This window comes from Ursus arctos, unplaced genomic scaffold (assembly GCF_023065955.2).
Source record: "Ursus arctos isolate Adak ecotype North America unplaced genomic scaffold, UrsArc2.0 scaffold_3, whole genome shotgun sequence".
Taxonomy (NCBI): domain Eukaryota; kingdom Metazoa; phylum Chordata; class Mammalia; order Carnivora; family Ursidae; genus Ursus; species Ursus arctos.
The window spans coordinates 70,911,774-70,932,305 of record NW_026622985.1 but is presented as its reverse complement, the minus strand read 5'-3'; the positions used below and the strand labels follow the sequence as shown (position 1 = coordinate 70,932,305).

At 35.5% G+C, this 20,532-nt stretch overlaps 1 protein-coding gene across 1 annotated transcript in view; it reads right to left on the bottom strand.

Moving 5' to 3' along the window:
* Positions 1-20,532, bottom strand: part of CFTR (CF transmembrane conductance regulator) — a 163,885-nt gene that overhangs the window by 64,087 nt on the left and 79,266 nt on the right. Inside the window, exons 12-15 of the mRNA XM_048213069.2 lie at positions 10,761-10,855; positions 8,095-8,181; positions 5,391-6,117; positions 3,348-3,476 (exon numbers count right to left, since the gene is read on the bottom strand). Coding sequence (XP_048069026.1) covers positions 3,348-3,476; positions 5,391-6,117; positions 8,095-8,181; positions 10,761-10,855 — 1,038 coding nt within the window. The remainder of the gene's footprint in view (positions 1-3,347; positions 3,477-5,390; positions 6,118-8,094; positions 8,182-10,760; positions 10,856-20,532) is intronic.

Sequence of the window (20,532 nt, the reverse complement as noted above, 5' to 3'; positions counted from 1 at the left end):
ATAAAATATAAAATCTAAATTGAAGTATGGTACCTATGAAAACTATAAATGGATAAATTGCTGTTGTCAAGGAAGAAATGTATCTAAACCTGTCTTCAGGTTTTCTGATCATGATGAGTATGAGGCTGTAAACAAGGTTTAAAAGAACTAAGCTATCTTCTGGGGTTAGCACCTGCACCATGATGCACACGGATGAGATATGTCAATAGTAATGAGAAAGGGGCACACTGGTATTAAGAGAAGCTTAATCTAAAAGAAAAACTGTGTAAATTTTGATTCAAAGAAGGTGCCGTAATTGTGAACATCAGTGTTTAGCTATATAACTGTGCACATCACTAAAACAATTGCTATTTGTCTACTATCACCAAGGTTTATCACTCAAAATTTTGACAGCCTGTTTATTAGCAATGCCCCCAGGACACTGGCCAAAAAAACCTCATCATAGGATATCATTTCTTGCCTAGTAAATGGCATTATCAATGTGTTTTGTCCATTAAAAAGACATTTTTTAAAAAATAACTGGGAGCTACCCTATGATCCAGCCATTGCACTACTGGGTGTTTACCCCAAAGATACAGACGTAGTGAAGAGAAGGGCCATATGCACCCCAGTGTTCATAGCAGCATTGTCCACAATAGCTAAATCATGGAAGGAGCCGAGATGCCCTTCAACAGATGACTGGATTAAAAAGATGTGGTCCATATATACAATGGAATATTACTCAGCTATCAAAAAGAACGATTTCTCAACATTTGCTGCAACACGGACGGCACTGGAGGAGATAATGCTAAGTGAAATAAGTCAAGCAGAGAAAGACAATTATCATATGGTTTCTCTCATCTATGGAACATAAGAACTAGGAAGATCGGTAGGGGAAGAAACGGATAAAGAAAGGGGGGGTTATCAGAAGGGGGAATGAAGCATGAGAGACTATGGACTCTGAGAAACAAACTGAGGGCTTCAGAGGGGAGGGGGTGGGGGAATGGGATAGACCGGTGATGGGTAGTAAGGAGGGCACGTATTGCATGGTGCACTGAGTGTTATACGCAACTAATGAATCATCGAACTTTACACCAAAAACCAGGGATGTACTGTATGGTGACTAACATAATAAAAATATATTATTATAATAAACAAAAACAACAACAAAAAATAACTGGGAGGGCTCCACTAATCATTTACATCCTCCCTTGTAATTTTGTTTCTAACTTAGAGACAAAGGACCACTGTCTTCTTCAATTCTTCAATTCTCAATCACTAATCAGTTAATTAATTATACACCCTTTTGAAAGGAGCATAAGTTCAACTTCATGGATCTGGATAGCACAAAGATCCTGTAAATGAACATAAATCATCACCATATTCAGATAGGACCATTTTTTCTTATGTAACTCTCTACACTGAGGACAATCAAGAAATGTGACCTCTCAGTGCAGAGATTTAAATCATTAACAGTTACGAAGGGCTGGTTTGAGATTAAATGTGGCACAGGAATAGGTTTCATTCACATTAATGCTGGTCATTAGGCATGACTAGCAGAGATTAATGAGGTAAATTTAAAATACATTTCAAAGCAATTTTTATGACTCATGAGAGAGTGTCAAATTACCCAACCCCATATTTTTATTAAAGTATAAAAGGGATTATTGAAACTTTCATTGTATCTGTTACAGACTTGCTCACCTCAACCTATCTTGAGCTTTATAATAATGGTGTGACATTAAGGGTATCAATGAGAACAGCAACTAACTTGCTCACTATGTGCCAAGCCCTACATTAAGTGCTTTATAACCACACTGTGTCTTAACTCACAAAAATGACCTAGGAAGTCAGTACTATTACGATCTCTGTTTTGTAGGTGAGGATCTTGAGGCTCAGAGTGGTTAACTACCTTGCTCAGTTTCATAGTGTTAACAAGACAGACTGAGGTCACGGCCAAGCCCGCGCGATGCCACAGTTGGTCCTGTACTATATTGCAACTCACCGCAAACCTCCATCTGGTGTCTTAATTTACAAAAGAAGAAATATCACCAGAACTCAAGGATCAAATGGAAACTGATGGTTTATAAGTGAAATAATATGTACAATTTTTTGGTATATACCTGTAGATATGTAACACTATCTTAGTTGGTCAGGGAGAAGTGATGATTTTTATGTAGAAACAACCCAACAGTAGGAAAACACCAGCCGCTATAAGACTGGGTTTCAGTTACATATACATTTACACGTCTCGGGAGAGGCAGTTCTTCACCTGGGACATTTCTTCCCTGAAGGCAATATGGGCCTTCATATTAGATTTAGCTTGTATACTAAGGGGCATCCAGTGGTGTCCCCTGGAATAAATATCTAGGGTAACTAGTCATTCACAGGCTGAATCCAATCCACATGTGTATTTTGTTGAACCCACCTAGCGTTCATTTGTTTGTTTTTATTTAATCAACTACCTACATTTAAAAAATGGGAAGACTTCACAGAAAAAAAAAATCTGTATTTCTATCTTATCTAAATAAACAAAAAGATTTAGCAAAACTGATCCCAACTTGCCTTAGGGCAAGTCCTTGGCTGGTGCTGAGTTTTCGTTGGCCCCATTAGACATCTGGAGGGCAAGTGCTCTCCATTCAGCCTCAAAGCCACTTCACCCACAGACATTCTCTGCCAGGCTTCTTTTGGCATTGCGGTGGCTGCTCCTCATTGAGAGAGAAGCCTCATCCACCATTCAGCTTCAAGAACCTCTTACATTGCTGCGTACTGCACTTGCAGCCCTACTATGCTGTTTGTACTTCCCTCCCTTGTTGTTTTATCCTGGTGATGTGACAGACAGCAGGGGTGTGACAAAGAGATCAAGATGGTGGCACCAAAGACAGACAAATTCTACAAGCAAGCGGGTGATGTGGATATCTGAAAGGATTGCTTAAACGGTTACCAAGCCACTAATACATATTTATTTCAATTTGCAAAGACACAGTCATTTAAAGGTGGTGATTCATTACTTGCATATTCCATAATGCAATATCTATAGTCAAATGAACTTAAAATTGAGTACGGGATAATTTTCACTGTTTAATTTCAATCCATATGAAGGCATTCTACTTAGAGGTTTTGAACCTCTCTACTAAAAGCTCTTCAAATAGATGATTTAAGTATATTTTATATGAAATAGTAAAATAGCAGTACAAAAACTATATGAAACTATACATGTCATTATATAATGTAAAAATATGTACATATATTTATGTCTATGTGTACATATAGACACATTATATATGCATATATATGTATATAGTCTTGCAAACTATTCTTAATGTAACTTTAAATCACAGTAATATTTTACAACAGAAAATTCTTACCTCAGCCAGAAAAATAACTAAGCACCAAATTAGCACAAAGACTAAGTTCTTGTGGATAGTAACATATCGAAGGTATGTGTTCCATGTAGTCACCGGTGGTATGCTCTCAACATCATCAAAAAAGCACTCCTAATAAAAAGAATCATGGTTACAACAAGGAGACAACACAATTTCACACCACCATTGTGGTTTTATTTTGAATGAACGTGCGGACATAAAGGAACACTGGTGTTCGAAGCTAAAGGAGTTTCAACAAATACGAACCATCATGAATGGCATGTGTGATGTCACTCTATAGCCAGTATAATGTCCACCAGAACAACACAGCTTTTTAAAAAATGAGAAATTCTGTAATTTTTAACAATTCTGGAAGTAAATTAATGATGATACAACTGTATTGATTTTGGACAATTTTTACCATGTTAATGTTTAATAGCATCACACCTTTTATGAAATAAATAGTACCATCAAGCTGAAGTTTCCTATTTCTTCAGGGGTCCATGGACATATACCATTTGGAATTTCGCTGGCTACAGAGGTCTGCCAATAGACATGAAGGCCAGCTGATGTTTGTATGTTCCTCAGGAGCTGGGATTATCTCTTTCCCGATATGACTTAACTTATTTAATTCTAATCTTCAGTATATTTCCCTGGAAGTCTGTATTTGTCCTTTGGTAGAAGCATTTCCAAAATTTGAAAAAGAGCAAGCCCAGATATTCCCAAGGGGAAACACACTTTTGTTTCTTAGAAGTCAACAAAATTCATATAAGAAGCCCCAGAAACTCAAAGAGGAGGTTCTATGAAATTGGAATATAGCACGCTAACTCGATGTAAAGATTTTTGGAAGTAAATAAACCTGGACTTAAATCTGAACTCCACCACTGACTTCCTAGGAGCTGCCTGAATTTAGGCAGCTGGACTTCTCTAAACTTTAGTTTTTTTAATCTGTAAATGCGGATAAGGATACGTACCTACTGGGGTAGTGGTGGGGACTAAATATACGCTGCCTGGCACTAGAGGTGATCAGTAAATACTATTATCAGTTAAAGAGAAATTTCCCGTTTGAGAAATTCATTCAGATTGATATTAAAACCATACAGATAAACCATCCCTTAGGAAACCTTTGTAAAATTATAGAAATACTGAAAGTATGCATTTTAGAGATCACCTGTTCTGTTCTCTCATTTTACAGAGGAGAAAATTTGGGTCCAAAGATGTCAAATGACTTGTGCCTTGCCAAAGCTCATACTACTCTTAAATGATCTATGCTATTAAACATGTCAATTCATTACAACGCTGCCCAATGCATGCAAGGCACTTGAGGAATTTTTCTAGCAAAAAAACAAAACACAATAAATGAAAACCGTCCTCTTTTATGTTGCCTCTATTTAAGAATAAAAGCATTTTATTCTTTAAAACTTAATATAAAAGACTTCCTATCTGAAGGTTGGCACTAGTATACATTGAGTTTCATATACCTTGTCTAAGAGAAACCTGTCCAGAGCGCCGCCTTATAAAGCAAACTTGAAAGATAAAAAGAAGCCCACACAAATTCAGATAAGACCAATGTATAAACCAGAATATGAGTTAGTCCTGTCGAGAGACTAGTTGCTTATACACCTTACATAGGCTATCTCCATACCAAATACTTCTTGGCCTCTAAATAATTGAAGCTGTTATTTGTTTATACATTTACTTATACTCCACTTCTATCCACAGAGGTTTTTAAGGTGGTAACAAAGCAGATTTATAACTTACCATTTTTCTAATTTATAATAATGATTGTTACTGGCTCACTCAAGGACCCAACACTGGCCCTTCCCATTTTACCGGAAGAGATATATGTCCATTACCAAAGGAAATAGTTTATTCTTGTGCATTTTGACGTTGCTTACATAATATATGGATTCTGGACTTTCTGAATCTTAAAATAATCCTCATCTTCAGCCCATAATTTGCGTAAATTCTATATCATACTATATACTGCATTTCACTCAGTTGCACTCTGTGACAAATACAAAACCACTGATCATTTATACATACCTTTAAGTCTTCTTCGTTAATTTCTTCACTTATTTCCAAGCCACTATCTTGAGATAACCGTCTTGAATATATATCCATTTCAGTTAAGTTTGCCTGCGGGGCCAGAGACATTTTTCGTGTGGATGCAGCTGTCCTTCGGTGAATACTTTGACCCTGGCTCCCTGGGGAGCACGTCATCAGATTCAGAACAGACTGCCTTCGTTGTCTCTGAAACGTGGGGCCACTGTTGATCATGTTGCTTATAGGCAGGATGGCCTCTCCTTGCTCACTACCCGCAACTAAGGACAGCCTTCTCTCTACGGGTTCATTGAAATCTTCTTCAATGCCATTCATTTGTAATGGAGTCTTCTGTACAATTGAAAATTTTCTGATAGAGTTGATTGGATTAAGAATAGAGTTCTTCCTTTTTTCACCAAACTCTCCAGTCTGTTTAAAAGATTGCTTTTTTGTTTCATTCCAGGAAACAGCCGCATCTCCTTCTAATGAGAAACGCCGTAAAGTCTCAGTTATGATTGAATTTCTTCTTTCTGCACTAAACTGGTCAAAAGAATCATATCCCATGAGCTTTGAGCTGAAGTCGGGCCGTAGACTTTGTAATTCAGAAAATGTCCCATAAAAATAGCAGCTACCTTCATGTAAAATTAATATTTTGTCAGCTTTCTTTAAATGTTCCATTTTAGAAGTGACCAAAATCCTAGTTTTGTTAGCCATCAATTTACAGACACAGCTTTAAGAATATAAAAAGATATAAATAAGATATCAATTATATAAACACTTTATTACAACAATGTATTGCATTTATCTTTTTATTAATGCATTCTTATGTAAAACGTCTATCATGCAATGTCATTATTATTCTTAAAATAATTCTAAAGTAAATAATAGCAATTAATTTGATGCCTCTTGAATTATTATAGAATGAAATATATTACTGATTAGAGTATGCTATATCATAAAGTTGAGTGTTAACAGATCTAGAGCAAAATTAAATATCTGATACTAAATAAATGTTGGATTGAGCAAATTGGTTACCCTCTGGGCCTTGGTTCATCTAGACAATGAAAGAATTATTAGATAAACTTTAAAGATCCCTGGGGGTGGGAGGGCTATACTTCTGTGTCCTCTAAAATGTCAGAGCTTTCTCCTTCTTTACATTTTCTATTAATTTCCTTTCACATTTTAAGTTGGCCATGAATTTAGTTCTCAAGAGCTTATATTAAAACTAATCTGATTTGTTAAAAAAAAAAAAATAAACCTGAGAATTAAATAATAAATTTGATGCTCCTCTAATAAAATTTTCTTTTAGTTTAAAAGTAAATCCTGACTAGAACCACCTAAGGAGACCAATTTCTTTTAGACATAAAGACATTATATATTGTATAGAAAGAGGCATCATTCTAGGGCCACCTGGGTGGCTCAGTCAGTTAAGCATTTGCCTTCGGATCAGGTCATGATCTCGGGGTCCTGGAATCTAGCCCTGTGTTAGGCTCCCTGCTCAGTGAGGAGTCTGCCTTTCCCTCTGCCCCTCTGCTCCCTGCTCAGTGAGGTGTCTCCCTCTCCTTCTGCCCCGCCCCCACACCCTTGTTCTAGCTCTGTGTTTCAAATAAATAAAATGTTAGGAAGAAAGAAAGAAAAAGAAAGAAGAAAGAAAGAGAGAAAGAAAGAAAGGGAAGGAAGGAAGGGAGAAAGGCATCATTCTAGATTATACTTTAACATACTACTATAGCTTACAAAGTTTATATTAGTGAAGTTACTTATCACACTCAGGATTGTAAAAATCTTAGGTACTACATTTAAATTCTAGGAAAGATGCTTCTAGGGGGAATGCAACCATTTTATACACACACACACCTCTACATTCTTATTGCTTAAAATCTTTATTTTAGAAGAGTATTATAATAATTCTCCCAATAAACTACTTTATAGTTCATGAAATCATTTTGAAATTGAAATCAAGTCATATAAAAAAATGCTCCTCTTAGGAATTTTATATACATTGAGCCCTAGTGGGAGCTCACACGAAATGTAATCCCTAGTTTTGTGTGACTAAGAAGGAAGTTCTGTAGGAGATATCAAGGTAGATGAATAGTCTGAGCAGTCGACTGCACTAAAACAGTCAGCTTGTGGAACGCCTGGGTGGCTCAGTCGGTAAAGCGTCAGCCTTCGGCTCAGATCATTTCTGGGATCGAGCCCAGCATTGGGCTCCCTGCTCGGTGGGAGTCTGCTTCTCCCTCTCCCTCTGTCTCTCCTGTGGCTTGTTCCCGCCCTCACCTCTCAAATAAACAAATAAAATCTTTAAAAAAAAAATTCAGCTTGTTTAGTTTCTTAAGAAATATCCTATCTAAGGAGAAGATGGAATAAAATACTAACACAGAAAAGTAAAAACGTTAAGTACAATAACCAATTTGAATAATATATGCCACAAGGTAAGAATACTGAAAAAACTACACAGATAGTGACTGTTTTAACAATAGCAATGGAAGAAATTGGTTTACCATGAGGTGGTCAGAAAAGGTTTTAACAAAGTGATCTTGAATTTTGACTGTGAAGGGACGATCAGATTTGAGTGAGTGCTACGTCTCTTTCTGCCACAGTGAGTCACAATGGTGGCAATAATTCTCAAGGGTAAACTGCAGTCTCTGATGGTATAGTTGTTCTTTCTTGTCTTTTAGCATGAGCATTATAAATTATTCAAAGAACATACCTTTCAAATATTTCTTTTTCTGTTAAAACATCCAGATATCCAAAAGGAGAGTCTAATAGGTATAAATCAGCATCTTTATATACTGCTCTAAAAAGAAAATGGACATTAAATTAGATTTTTAAAATATTTCCTGTCATTTAGTGTAAATAATTCTAAATGAGAATCAAAAATGTAAGTCATAAATGACTTTTGTGGTTTTCATAATATCCCAAGAACGACTGAAGTGGCTTTGTTAAAAGTAAGTGGCATAAACTAGAAGAAATCAAACGGAATCACACCACACCACACAATTTAAAATACTACCTTGAAAAAAGGAAAATTTTTAATAATAGTATCTGTTTAGAGCCAAGCACCATGCTATGTGCTGAGAATACAATGGTAAAAATTACATAGTCCCTGCCCTCAAAGATCTTGCATGTTGGTGGGAAAGCAAAGAAGAGAACAGACTTTTTCAATGCTGTAAAATGTCAGAGACCACAACTAAATAGCAACACTACATAAGAAAAACGTTTTAATGTTCTTTGGTGTTGACCGCTTCCAACAAATTGTTGTGGCTGTAATACTACTTTTTTATTCCACAGAGTTTCAGTCTCTGTACCATATTTACAAGAATTCCAAACAAGTGAAGGATCAATAATTCATAACAAAAATGTACACCCATACAGTTTTATTTTTTAAGTTAAAAAAATGTTTTATGAGGAAGTAAAATCTTCATCAAATTGATCTTAGCACAGTAATAAGATGAGGAATAGTCCCATATTAATGGAATAAGATTAAATCTTCATAACATTTAAATTTTTCAGGTGTGGTTGTTAGTGACACTACCACTACCCCTGTCCCACACATAGGATTCAGTGTTTATGTATAATTCTTGGTACTTTCTGTAACAATTGTATTCTATCAGTTTTTAACTAAGAGAAGTAATTTTATTTTATTTTATTTTTTTAAGATTTTATTTATTTATTTGACAGAGATAGAGACAGCCAGCGAGAGAGGGAACACAAGCAGGAGGAGTGGGAGAGGAAGAAGCAGGCTCACAGCAGAGGAGCCTGATGTGGGGCTCGATCCCACAATGCCAGGATCACGCCCTGAGCCGAAGGCAGACGCTTAACTGCTGTGCCACCCAGGCGCCCCAAGAGAAGTAATTTTAAAAAACATGCAATAACATGCAATAGCTAGATAAAAGACCCCTATCAAAATGGACCCTCAAGGTCTTTCCTTCCCACTACTCAGTTCTTACTTCTCTCTCTCTCCTTCACATCTATGACCACAGTTTCTCAAGAAACGGAAATAATACTTTCACCATCCAAAACTGGACAACGTATGACACATTCTGATCAGAATAAGAATAAATAATTACTTTAAGTAGTACCTCAAATTGTGTGCACCTTATAATAAAACCAAATTTCAGACTTTTATAAATACAAACTCAATTCTGTGATAAATGCCTAACAGCCACAGAGCATACCTTAAATTTGAAATGGAATGCTTAAGATAAATCTTACTATGGCTCATAGATTAATCAATCTCTAACTATTTGAAGCCATTATCTTGTTTGTGAATTATCCATAACTAGCCATTTATGACTTCACAAGTAATCCCAAAATCAAGTCATGGCTTAATGTCAAGAGTCAAGAGGACCTGGCTCAAATGGTGACTCTACGATTTCCTGGTATAGTTTTTGGCAAGTGAAGCTCTAACAGCCTCAATTATCTGACGATCTCTTCCACAGAGTGGGGAGAACAATTCTTTCTTTGCAGGGGAATATGAAGATTAAGTAAAATTATGCGCACACATAAACACACACCCACACAGTCCACCTAGAATAATACCAAGCAATTGCAGGTGCTCAGTAAGTTAGTTTACTGTTCCAGCCACAGTAAACTAAAAGAAAGGAGCCAACATATCAATAAGTCAATGTGATTTCTTGTTAACAACCTTTGCAACACAGTGAGAAGAATTCTATTCAAATAAAACTGTTGGAACATTTGACTTCTCATATTACCAATAGTTTTTTAAACTGAAAGTTACAGTTTAACCACAAAGTTTTCTTCTTGACACAAATTAACTTTACGTACTTATCTTTGACAGCTCAAAATGCTTAGACAAAGAATGTCTCTACCAAGGACTTCACTGTCCCCCACAATGTTAGATGTGCTTGTCCTATTTATTTTTCCTTAAAGATTACAGACTTGAAGCCAAGTGACATCATTTGCATTACAGTTTTTGTTATGACAATTACTAATTACGTTGAAAATTTGAAAATGTATGTTTACGTAAACCAAGAAGTAGAAACAGAAGCTTAAAGCAGATGAGTGGGGGTAAGTGAGGGGCCCTGTGATAGATTTAACAAAAACACTTTTTTCCTTGTGTTATGCAGAATCCCGGAATTTTCTACTTGCACTAAATCTTAACACCATTAGCCAAACAAATATACAGATACTAAAATAAGAGCATGCAATTTGAAAAATCCATCACCTTTATCAAAGATGAATACTAAATCATTATCTACAGTTCTTAAGGATGATTCTTAACCTGCTAATCATAAAACCCCAGGCGTTTTTCAATTTCAGAAACAGAATATAAAAAAATAGAGAAATATCTATGATTTTTACATGCATGATATTTACAACAAATGCTCACTGAACCAATAATCGGATATTCACCTTGCTAAGGAAATTCTTGCTCGCTGCCCTCCACTCAGTGTGATTCCGCCTTCTCCAAGAACAATATTGTCCTTCTCTGCAAACTTGGAAATGTCCTATTATCAAAAACAGGAAGTTAGAGAGGACTTGTTAGTATGTTTCTGAACTTGAAAGGTACATTTTCCTTCAAATGTATTCATATATCAGACTGTTGCTCTAAACACAGCCAAAATTTAAAACACCACACCTCAATTCAAATCCACTTCAGTTGGGCCGAACATGGCTGAAATTTTAGAAATAAATTTTTCTTTAATTTTTAGAATGTCCTTCATGACCGTGAAATAAGAATTGGAAAAATCAAAAGGTAAACTAAATGTACCTGTATGGGTATGTAAACATGTTTGTATCATCCACAGGTTCATTACACCAACTCAAGTTTGTGCTAAAATGCCATTACCTTCCAATTAAACTCACTCTCTTAAAAGGAAATCTCCAAACATGAATAAACCTCCTAACAAGAAAAACTAAAAGAATACTACTCACATCACCTACAGTACCTAAGCATATTGAGTGGGTGACCAAGGATACAGGCAATTCCTTTCCAAACTTCTCTCACCCGCCTACCACAGTCTTCTTCCCCATCCCTCCTCAGCATCTCAATCCTAATAAGTCCTCTGTCATCTGCTCTGCCTCTCCTGTCACCACCGTCCACATGCGTCATAACATCCTTACTCCCAGTTAGTGAACTTCTCTGTGCAACACCCATGCCAGGCATTGTAAAACAAGATTAGAATTAATAAGAAATAGTCCTTTTTTTTTTAATGATTTTTTATTATATTATGTTAGTCACCATACAGTACATCCCCGGTTTCCGATGTAAAGTTCGATAATTCATTAGTTGCGTATAACACCCAGTGCACCATCCAATACGTGCCCTCCTTACTACCCATCACCGGTCTATCCCATTCCCCCACCCCCCTCCCCTCTGAGGCCCTCAGTTTGTTTCTCGTAGTCCATAGTCTGACTCCTGGTCACTGTTAAGTCTAATCTGGAAGGTAAGCCATAGTTCTGGGGGATGCTAAATAACATCCCAATGACTTAATTCTTTTAAGATAAGTTACAAAACAGTACACAATTAATTGGCAAATTAATTGCACAGACAACAGAAGTATCCTATAATAGACAGAAAACACTAGAAGGCTTTCTGGAAGAGATGAGGTTCGCCTGAGACAGAGAAGAATGAGTTAGACAGGTAGCACCCTCCCTTTAGTTCAAAAAGGTTGCTCTCCCTGTGCTCTTCTCATCCCCAAACATCTGCTCCTCTCTTATGTTACCACCTTCTTCTCTCTCCCTCTACTAAAAAAAACATTTCCATACTATTTCTCCTTTTTCTTTCACAATCCAGAAGCAATCCACGATCTCTCCTTGACCTACCACCACCATTATCAATATTTAAATTGTCAAAATGGTTACTTCTGTTAGTCATTGGTTTCTGTTGTCCACCTTATAAAAGTTAAATAGAACTTCCTATACAAAACTCTAAACTCACAAAGCAGGTAAATGAACAAATATTCATTTATAATAAAAACTACTTGGCAGCTCCTGGAGGATAGACTCACACTAGCCACTGGCCCCAATGCACTGCTAATGTCAATACTCCTGACATAAGGGGACCAAAGGCCTGAGATAAAATATGCTGACATGTTGGGGGAGATGCAGTAGAACTCAGCAGAGTTGGCCATTCAGGCATTGGAGAACCATCACATAGAGACGTCACTGACAGCCAGCAGCCCTGCAGGTGAGGAAGACCTTGGTGGCTGAGACGTATTAAACCAACAGCTTCATTTCCTTCTACTGAACTAAAGGATTTTTTTCAACTCATGAGCCAAACAACATATCTAGGATTCTATCCAAATACAAGGACTACAGCTGAATTCCACTCTCCAGAGTCTAAAATCCTTAGTTTCACTGAAAAGCACCTCCAGGAACACCTGGAGGTTTTTACTGAGCTGTTCAATGAAGCATATTCTCTGTACTTGGTTTGGAGCAATTAATAAGAAAGCTCACATGTGTACTTTTCTCCTGCACCACATTTACTTCCCCCAATCCCATTCTCTTTTAAAAAATAAATCTTTTAGAGTGAAAAAAATCAAGAACAGTTTGCCTTATGTGAATGTATTGAGTGCAGGCTTTTATAAAGGAGGCAAATTTTCTAACACACTATTAAAAAGCCAGAGGCTGCTGGAATTATTGGAGTTTTCATTTCCCTAGATTTGAATTCAACACCATACTAGTTAAATCAGTTAAAAGCTTTTAATATTATTAAAATTTAGAAAAAGTGGTAGTTATGCTGATAGTATGATTATGACATAGTTACACTTAGGGAATAGATTATGAATTTAGAGGATACAAAATCCTAGCCTAGTATGAACATTTAATAAAGATTTGTGGAATGAAGGAAGAGAGAGAAAATGAAGGAAGGGTGGGTAACCAAATATGAAGTAAAAAAGAAAGGGATGCATATAAGAAAAAAAAATGAAGAAAAGCAGACGGAATAGAGAAAGAAAATGGGAAAGGAATAGTGTCAGGAGTAGATATCTTTAGAAAAAAAGCAAGAAGATATTGGCAGAATAAAAGAGACAAGAAAAGTGAAGGGGAAAATAAGAAACAGTAGAAGATCATGAATGAACATTTCTACTTTCCCTACTGAATTTAAATGTCCAAAGAGCACAAATGCAATTTTATTACATTAGTTTTAAGACAATAAATAAGAGGCTGTTCCAGCCAAATTTCTTTCATTCGTCTTTGTATGCTATAGATTTTAACAATTTTTTCCTGCTCTTTGTTTTTACTATGTTTATACCATGTGACATGCAAAATTTTCATTTTCATGAAGTCAATATATCTATCCAGAATTCCTATATTGGTTAAAAAGTACTACTCCACTTTCAGGTTGTTCATGTAATATCCTAAATTTTCTCTTAAAATGTCTTATTATTCTCATAAAATTAAAAAAATATTCAAGGTACAATTTTTGTTTGTACAATGGTGTAAGAATCTAACCTTCTTCCCTCTTAGCTGGACAGCTGACACGATTCATTAAATAATTTTCCTCTGAATTTATACAACATCTACTATGTATAAAATTCTCATATTTTCTAAGGTCTATTTCTGGGCTCTCTGGTTCCTCTCATTCATTTCCTATTCCTATAGTAATACTATGCTGGGTTTTTTGGCTTTGGTCTTTTAATGGCATTAAGTATCATTTACTATCTGACAAAGTCCAATTCTTATTCATAAATCTTTGGCTCTTTTTGTTCATTTAGTCTTCTATATAATAACAATATCAGCAACAACAAAAATAATAGTAATAATAGCTAATGTATACTAAGGGCTTTCTATGTGTCACATACCATTTTAAGTACTTTACATGTATTAACTTTTTAAATATTCATCCTGGCCTCATCCTGATTTTAAATATGAAGAAATTGAAAGTTAGAAAAAATAAATATCATTCCAAAATGGCACGGCTAGTTTAGAGCCAGGATTCAAACCAAGGCAGGTCTTGTTTTAGATCCTTCAGTGAGAGTTTACAATATTCTTCATATATGTCCTATAAATTTCCTGTTAGATTTACCCCTTATTTATTTATTTATTTATTTATTTATTTATTTATTTATTATATTTTTTGAGAGAGAAAGAGAGCAAGAGAGAGCACATGCACACATGTGCATAGAGAGGAGGGGCCAAGGGAGAGGGAAAGAGAGGGAATCTTAATCAGGCTCCACACCCAGCATGGAGCCAGACACAGGGCTCAATCTCACAACCCTGAGATCATACCAAAGTCGGACACTTATATTATAATATATTATAATATAATATTATATTATAATATTATAATATAATATTATAATATCCCTTATATTTTTTAATTGAGATATAATTGACATATAACACTGTATTAGTTTCACGTGTACAACATAATTTGATAGATGTATATATTGCAAAATGATTCACACAATAAGTTTAGTTAACATCTATCACCAAACACAGTTAAAAATTTATTTTTCTTGTGAAAAGAACTTAAAAGATTTGCTCTCTTAGTAATCTTACAAACACACTACAGTATTTGTTAACTATGGTCACCTTGCTGTACACTATATCCCCAGGACTTATTTACCTTAAAACTGGAAGTCTGTACTTTTTGACCACCTTCACCCATTTCGTCCTCTCACCCCCACTTCTGCCCCTGTTTCAGGCAACTGCCAATCTGTTTGCTGTGTCTGTGAGTTCAGGTTTTTTAAGATTCAACATGTAAGTGAGATCATACGGTATCTGTCTTTTCCTGTCTGATTTATTTCACTTAGCATAATATCTTCTAGATCCATTCATGTGTCACAAATAGAAAGATTTACATATTTTTATGGTTGGATAATATTCCATTATATGTATGTACAGGTAGGTACGTAGGTAGAGATAGACAGAAAGGCAGACAGATAAAATATCTTCTTCATCCATTCATCTGTCGATGGACACTTACATTGTTTCCATGTGTTGGCTATTCTAAATAATGCTGGAATGGACATGGGGGTACAGATATCTTTCAGGATAGTGACTTTGCTTCCTTTGGTTAAATACTCAGAAGTGCAATTGCTAGGTCATATGGGAGTACAACTTTAATTTTTTTGAGGAACCTCCACACTGTTCCCCACAGTGGCTGCACCAATTTACATTCCCACCACTACCCCTCAGTATTTTATTGTTTCCTACTATTGTGAATTGAATAGCTTTCCATTTTTACTTTTTTTTTTTTTAAGATTTTATTTATTTATTTGACAGAGGGACAGCCAGCAAGAGAGGGAACACAAGCAGGGGGAGTGGGAGAGGAAGAAGCAGGCTTCCAGCGGAGGAGCCTGATGCAGGGCTCGATCCCAGAACACTGGGATCACACCCTGAGCCGAAGGCAGACGCTTAACGTACGCTACCCAGGCGCCCCTCCATTTTTACTTCTTGGTGACTGTTGCTAGCATAAAGAAAAGCTAGTTACTTTTGTATGTTTGTCTACTATCCAACCATCTTAGTGAACTCCCTTATTAATTCTAACAGACTTTTGTTTTCTGTTTGTTTGCTCTTTGCTAGAACCTCTTTGGGTTTGTTTGGTTTTGTTTGTTTTTTTGTATGAACAATCTTTTCACAAGCATTTAAGATTGTCCCTATTTTAAGACAAGTGGCATTAATCTTTCACCATTTAAAATCATGTCTACTTTGGGATGTTGGGTTAAAATAAGTTACTGTATTTATGAAGTTTCCTTCTACTTCTAGTTTTACTTTAAATTTTTATTACAAATGACTGCTGAATTTTATGTACACTTTTAGCATCTACTGACACTGCTATATAATTTTCCTCCTTATCAATATAACAAATTATACTATATTTACAGATTTCTTTATATTGAAGCACTCTTGCATTCCAATCATAAATCTTGCTTGTCATATTTTATCATTTCTTACATCATGCTGGAATCTATTTATTAATGTTTTACCTGATAACATTTTATTTGAATATCTATATCATTAGTATGATTAGCTATAGTTTTGTTTTTATATTATTTTTCAGATTTTGGTACAAAGACCATTCTGGTCCTAGAAAAATGGGAGAAAAGGGAACCCTCGTATACTGTTGGCAGGAATACAAAAAGTGAAATAAGTCAGACAGAGAAAGGCAAGCACATTATGATATCATTTATATGTGGAATCTAAAAAAAAAAAAAAGAAAAAAGTCAAATGAACGAACAAACAGAAACAGATTCATAGAGAACAAACTGGTGGTTGCTAGAGAGGAGACGAAAAGGGGGATGGGCAAAATAAGGGAAGGGGATTGAAAGATATAAACTTTAAGACACAGGGATATAATGTGCAGCATAGGGAACGAAGTTGATAATACATAACAACTTTGTGTGGTAACAGATGGTAGCTAGATTTATCATGGTAATTGCTTCATAATATATATAAATGTTGAATCAATATGTTTTATACCTGAAACTAATACAATATTGTATGTCTACTACACTTCAATTTTTAAAAAAAAGAAAAAAAATTATTTGAAGAGCTTTCCATCTTTTTCTCTGGTTTGGTATAGTTTAAATAATATAGGAAGTATATGTTACTTAAGGGTGAGATATAATTCAATCATAAAATCATCTAATGATAGTGTCTTTGGAAGTAAACCATCTTTACAATGGTAAATGTCTATTCGAGTCCTTTTGTGCTTTGAAATGCATTTTGATCACTTGCTAGTAAATCATCCAGTTTCTCTGGGTGAAGAAATTTTTTTAGGTTTTTAGTTTTGGATAGCAGCTGTGATAACCTCTGATTCGATATTACTATACTTAAAAAAAAAGAAAATGGTATTTTACACACCATTAAAATACTGTTGAGGAAAGCATTGCCAGAAGATAAAAAAAATCTTGTCTAACACTTAAGACATATTTAATTTCCTATTAGTTTACATCCCCTCCAAGTAATTTTGAAGATCTCTTCTCTTAAGCTAAGACAGAATTAAACATTTCATGATTTTATTAGGGGAAATACTGGTGTATAAGGAAACAGGGAAGGGGGCAGGGAAGGCTGGGAGATATGTCAGACCTAATGCAAGTCCAACCTCCAAGTGAAGGAGAGAAGGACAGAAGGTTGGGTGGAAGGACTAGACCACTGTCTAAATCTAACCAACTGTTGGAAAGCCATCTGGGAGTCTCTGAACCAAAATCAGTTAATAAGTAAGTCCCACATCCTCTAAACACAAATCTGCTAATTTAGTATCCTGCCACACTCAATGATCCACAGAAAGCTGCCTGTGGAAGAAGTCTCAACAAAACCTCCATGAGTGAAGGATTTCATGTATAGCATCTGGGGCCGTTGTTCAGTTCCGCTTCCTACAACAGTGATCCATAAGGCATATCTCATAACCACCACAATCTCTGACCCCCCCCCAAATTGGCAAAGGATATGAAATCAGAATGGCAAACCAACATGAAAATATGTATAATCTCATCAGTAATCAGGGAACTACAAATTAGAACAACAACAAAAAAAAGAGAGATAGAGTTTATTACAAATTAGAATGGCAAAAATTAAAGTATCAATAACAAGTGGTTTCAAAGATGTCTATCAATGGGGACACTCAGAAATGACTGATGGTAGTCTAAATTGGTGCAACTACTTTAAAGTATAACTTGGCAGTCTCTAGTAAAATCTGAAATGTGCCTACGTACCCCAAAACACCACAGTTCAATTGCTAGATATCTACTCCAGAGAAATTCTTGCAGGTGTGCGAAAAGAAATATTCAAAGATTTTCATTGCAGTATTGTGTAAAATCTCGGAACAATCTAAATGTTCATCAATAACAGAATGAGTAAATAAAATGTGACACAGGAGTATAAGAATGAAATAAATTTCCACATATAAGTAGCATGGCTAGACCTCAAAAAGGTCATAGGAGCAAAGAAATCAAGTTGAAGAATGATGTGTGGGAAGTCTACCACTTACATAAATTCCAAAGCCACCCGAACAAAACTGTTAAATATCGTTTATTGATAAGCAAATGTATACATAGGTGTAAATTCAATTAAATGGATCAAAAAAGTACATATCACATTCATCATAGTGACTGCCTAAAGGTTGGGGATTCATGGAAAAACAATGGTGGAAAGACTTTGCTAAAAATTCTACTTAGAATTTGTCCAGGCCCCTAACAAGGCAGGTAGAAAACAGGGATGTTGTCATATAATTGTTTCCTATCCAGAATGGATACTAATGATACAGACTATCTTTCAAAAAGCATGAAAATAAAAGATTCCCACATCTGAAAAGATTTGAGGTTCTAAGCCAGAATATTTGGCCTCCTTTTCTGGATGGAAGCCACTTATGAAGAAAAATGTATAAATGTGGATAATTTAATAAGTTTCTCAAAGAGTGTAATTCATAGGAAAGAGCTGAGATTGAAAGGAAACAAAATAGTAAGGATAGATTGAATAGAATTGTGAATAAGCTCATTATTTTAAGATCAAATAAATTAGTAATACCAATATCCTGCTGCTAATGTGAGTCCTTGCTCTGATTGCCTAGTTTATTGTTCATTTGTAGATTTCTTTATTAGTGTTTGGCTTCTTCTATTTGGTTAAACATAAAACACTATTTTGTGTACATTGTTAAACACTTATCTTTGCTGATTACTAAGGGCACTCAAATCTGACAATATATTTATCTTAAGGGTGTTGGTTTTCAGTCTTCACGGCAGATTTTCTTTTATGTGAAAATTATAAACGAAAAAAAAATTGTACCACTTGGTACTGTCGTGAGTTTGGCAAGCACCATAAGGGCATGTGTTGCTCAGAGAAGATTCACGCATGGAGACAAATGCTGTTTCTCTTCACAAGCACGTGACTTGAGCTCCTCTGGAGCTATCCATAAAAATTGCTGGAGGAAATCATTCAGTGCCATTAAGATGCTGGACATGATGTGACTTCTTAAGTAAAAATGGACTACTAAGATTTTTAAGTAAAAAACCTAAGGCTTAACATAAATCAAATATAGACTTTTAAACAGTGGACTAAATTTTCTTGTTGAAGGAGACCCTGAAGAACCTTTTCCTGAAGCCCTGATACATACACCAGCATTTCATTTTTTAATAATTTCCTCAGCACAGTTTTTCTACAGATAAAATCAAATATGTGGATCATTGGTTCTCAAAGTGAAGTATATGGACCAATTATTTCAAATCGCCTGGGGAACGTGTTCAAAATGTTGTATCTATTCTTACTCAGATGAATTAGAGAAGAGCTCAGGAATTTGCATCTTGTGGTTATTATACCTGCTCAAACACACCCTTACTCTTTGAGCTAACTTCCTTTACAACATGCTGGTTGGAAAGGCAAATGCCAACTTCAAAGGATTCTGTGCATATACTATATTAGGTCTGTTTGAGATTGTAAAACACTTGAAAATACCTAGATAAAGAGCAAGAGAGAAGGTCAAAGTAATGCCATAATAAGTATGCCATAAAGATTAATTTATTGTCAAGAAATGTATAATATACTCAATGTGATGTATGCGCTTCTCGCATAAATGTTTATCATTTTACTTTTTAAAAATGCACCTAAACACCACCCTAATATTATTCAACTGAGCCAGACAAACCAGAAGTTGTTAAAGAGGAACTGCTAATACAAAGCTCACTAACTGACTTGAACACGTAACAGAGGAATGATATAGGGTGTCATTATATTTAACAGAGGGAGAACTTTAAGTAAAGGGCGGAGTGTTACATTTAATGGTTCTTGCAATTTTGCAATATTTGCTGAGTTCATTTGAGCTTCCTGTGACTTGTAGATAGGAAAGTATCATAGACCTTGTTTTATGGCTACCTTATCACTGTTTAAAACAACCTTAACAATATAGCTGCTTGTGGTAAGGGAGGAGGGTGTGAAGCTTGGATTGAGGGAACATGAACTTTAGAGGTAATAACAGGCAATAAAGCATGTTTTTAAGAGTAAATCACTGGACAGTTAGTGCCAAAGTTATTAATGTTTAATAATTACTAAGCACTTGTGCTTTATACACAAGGAAAATGAGCAAGGAGGGAGATGAAAAGAACTGTTAGGGAAAGAGAGAGAAGGGGTAGGGAGGACAGAGGAAGGGAAGGAGAGAATGCAAGAAAGCTAAGAGAGTTCTAGAAAGAGAGCGAGAGAATGAATTTCAAACATTTTTGCACATAGCTTTTATAAACACGGATGT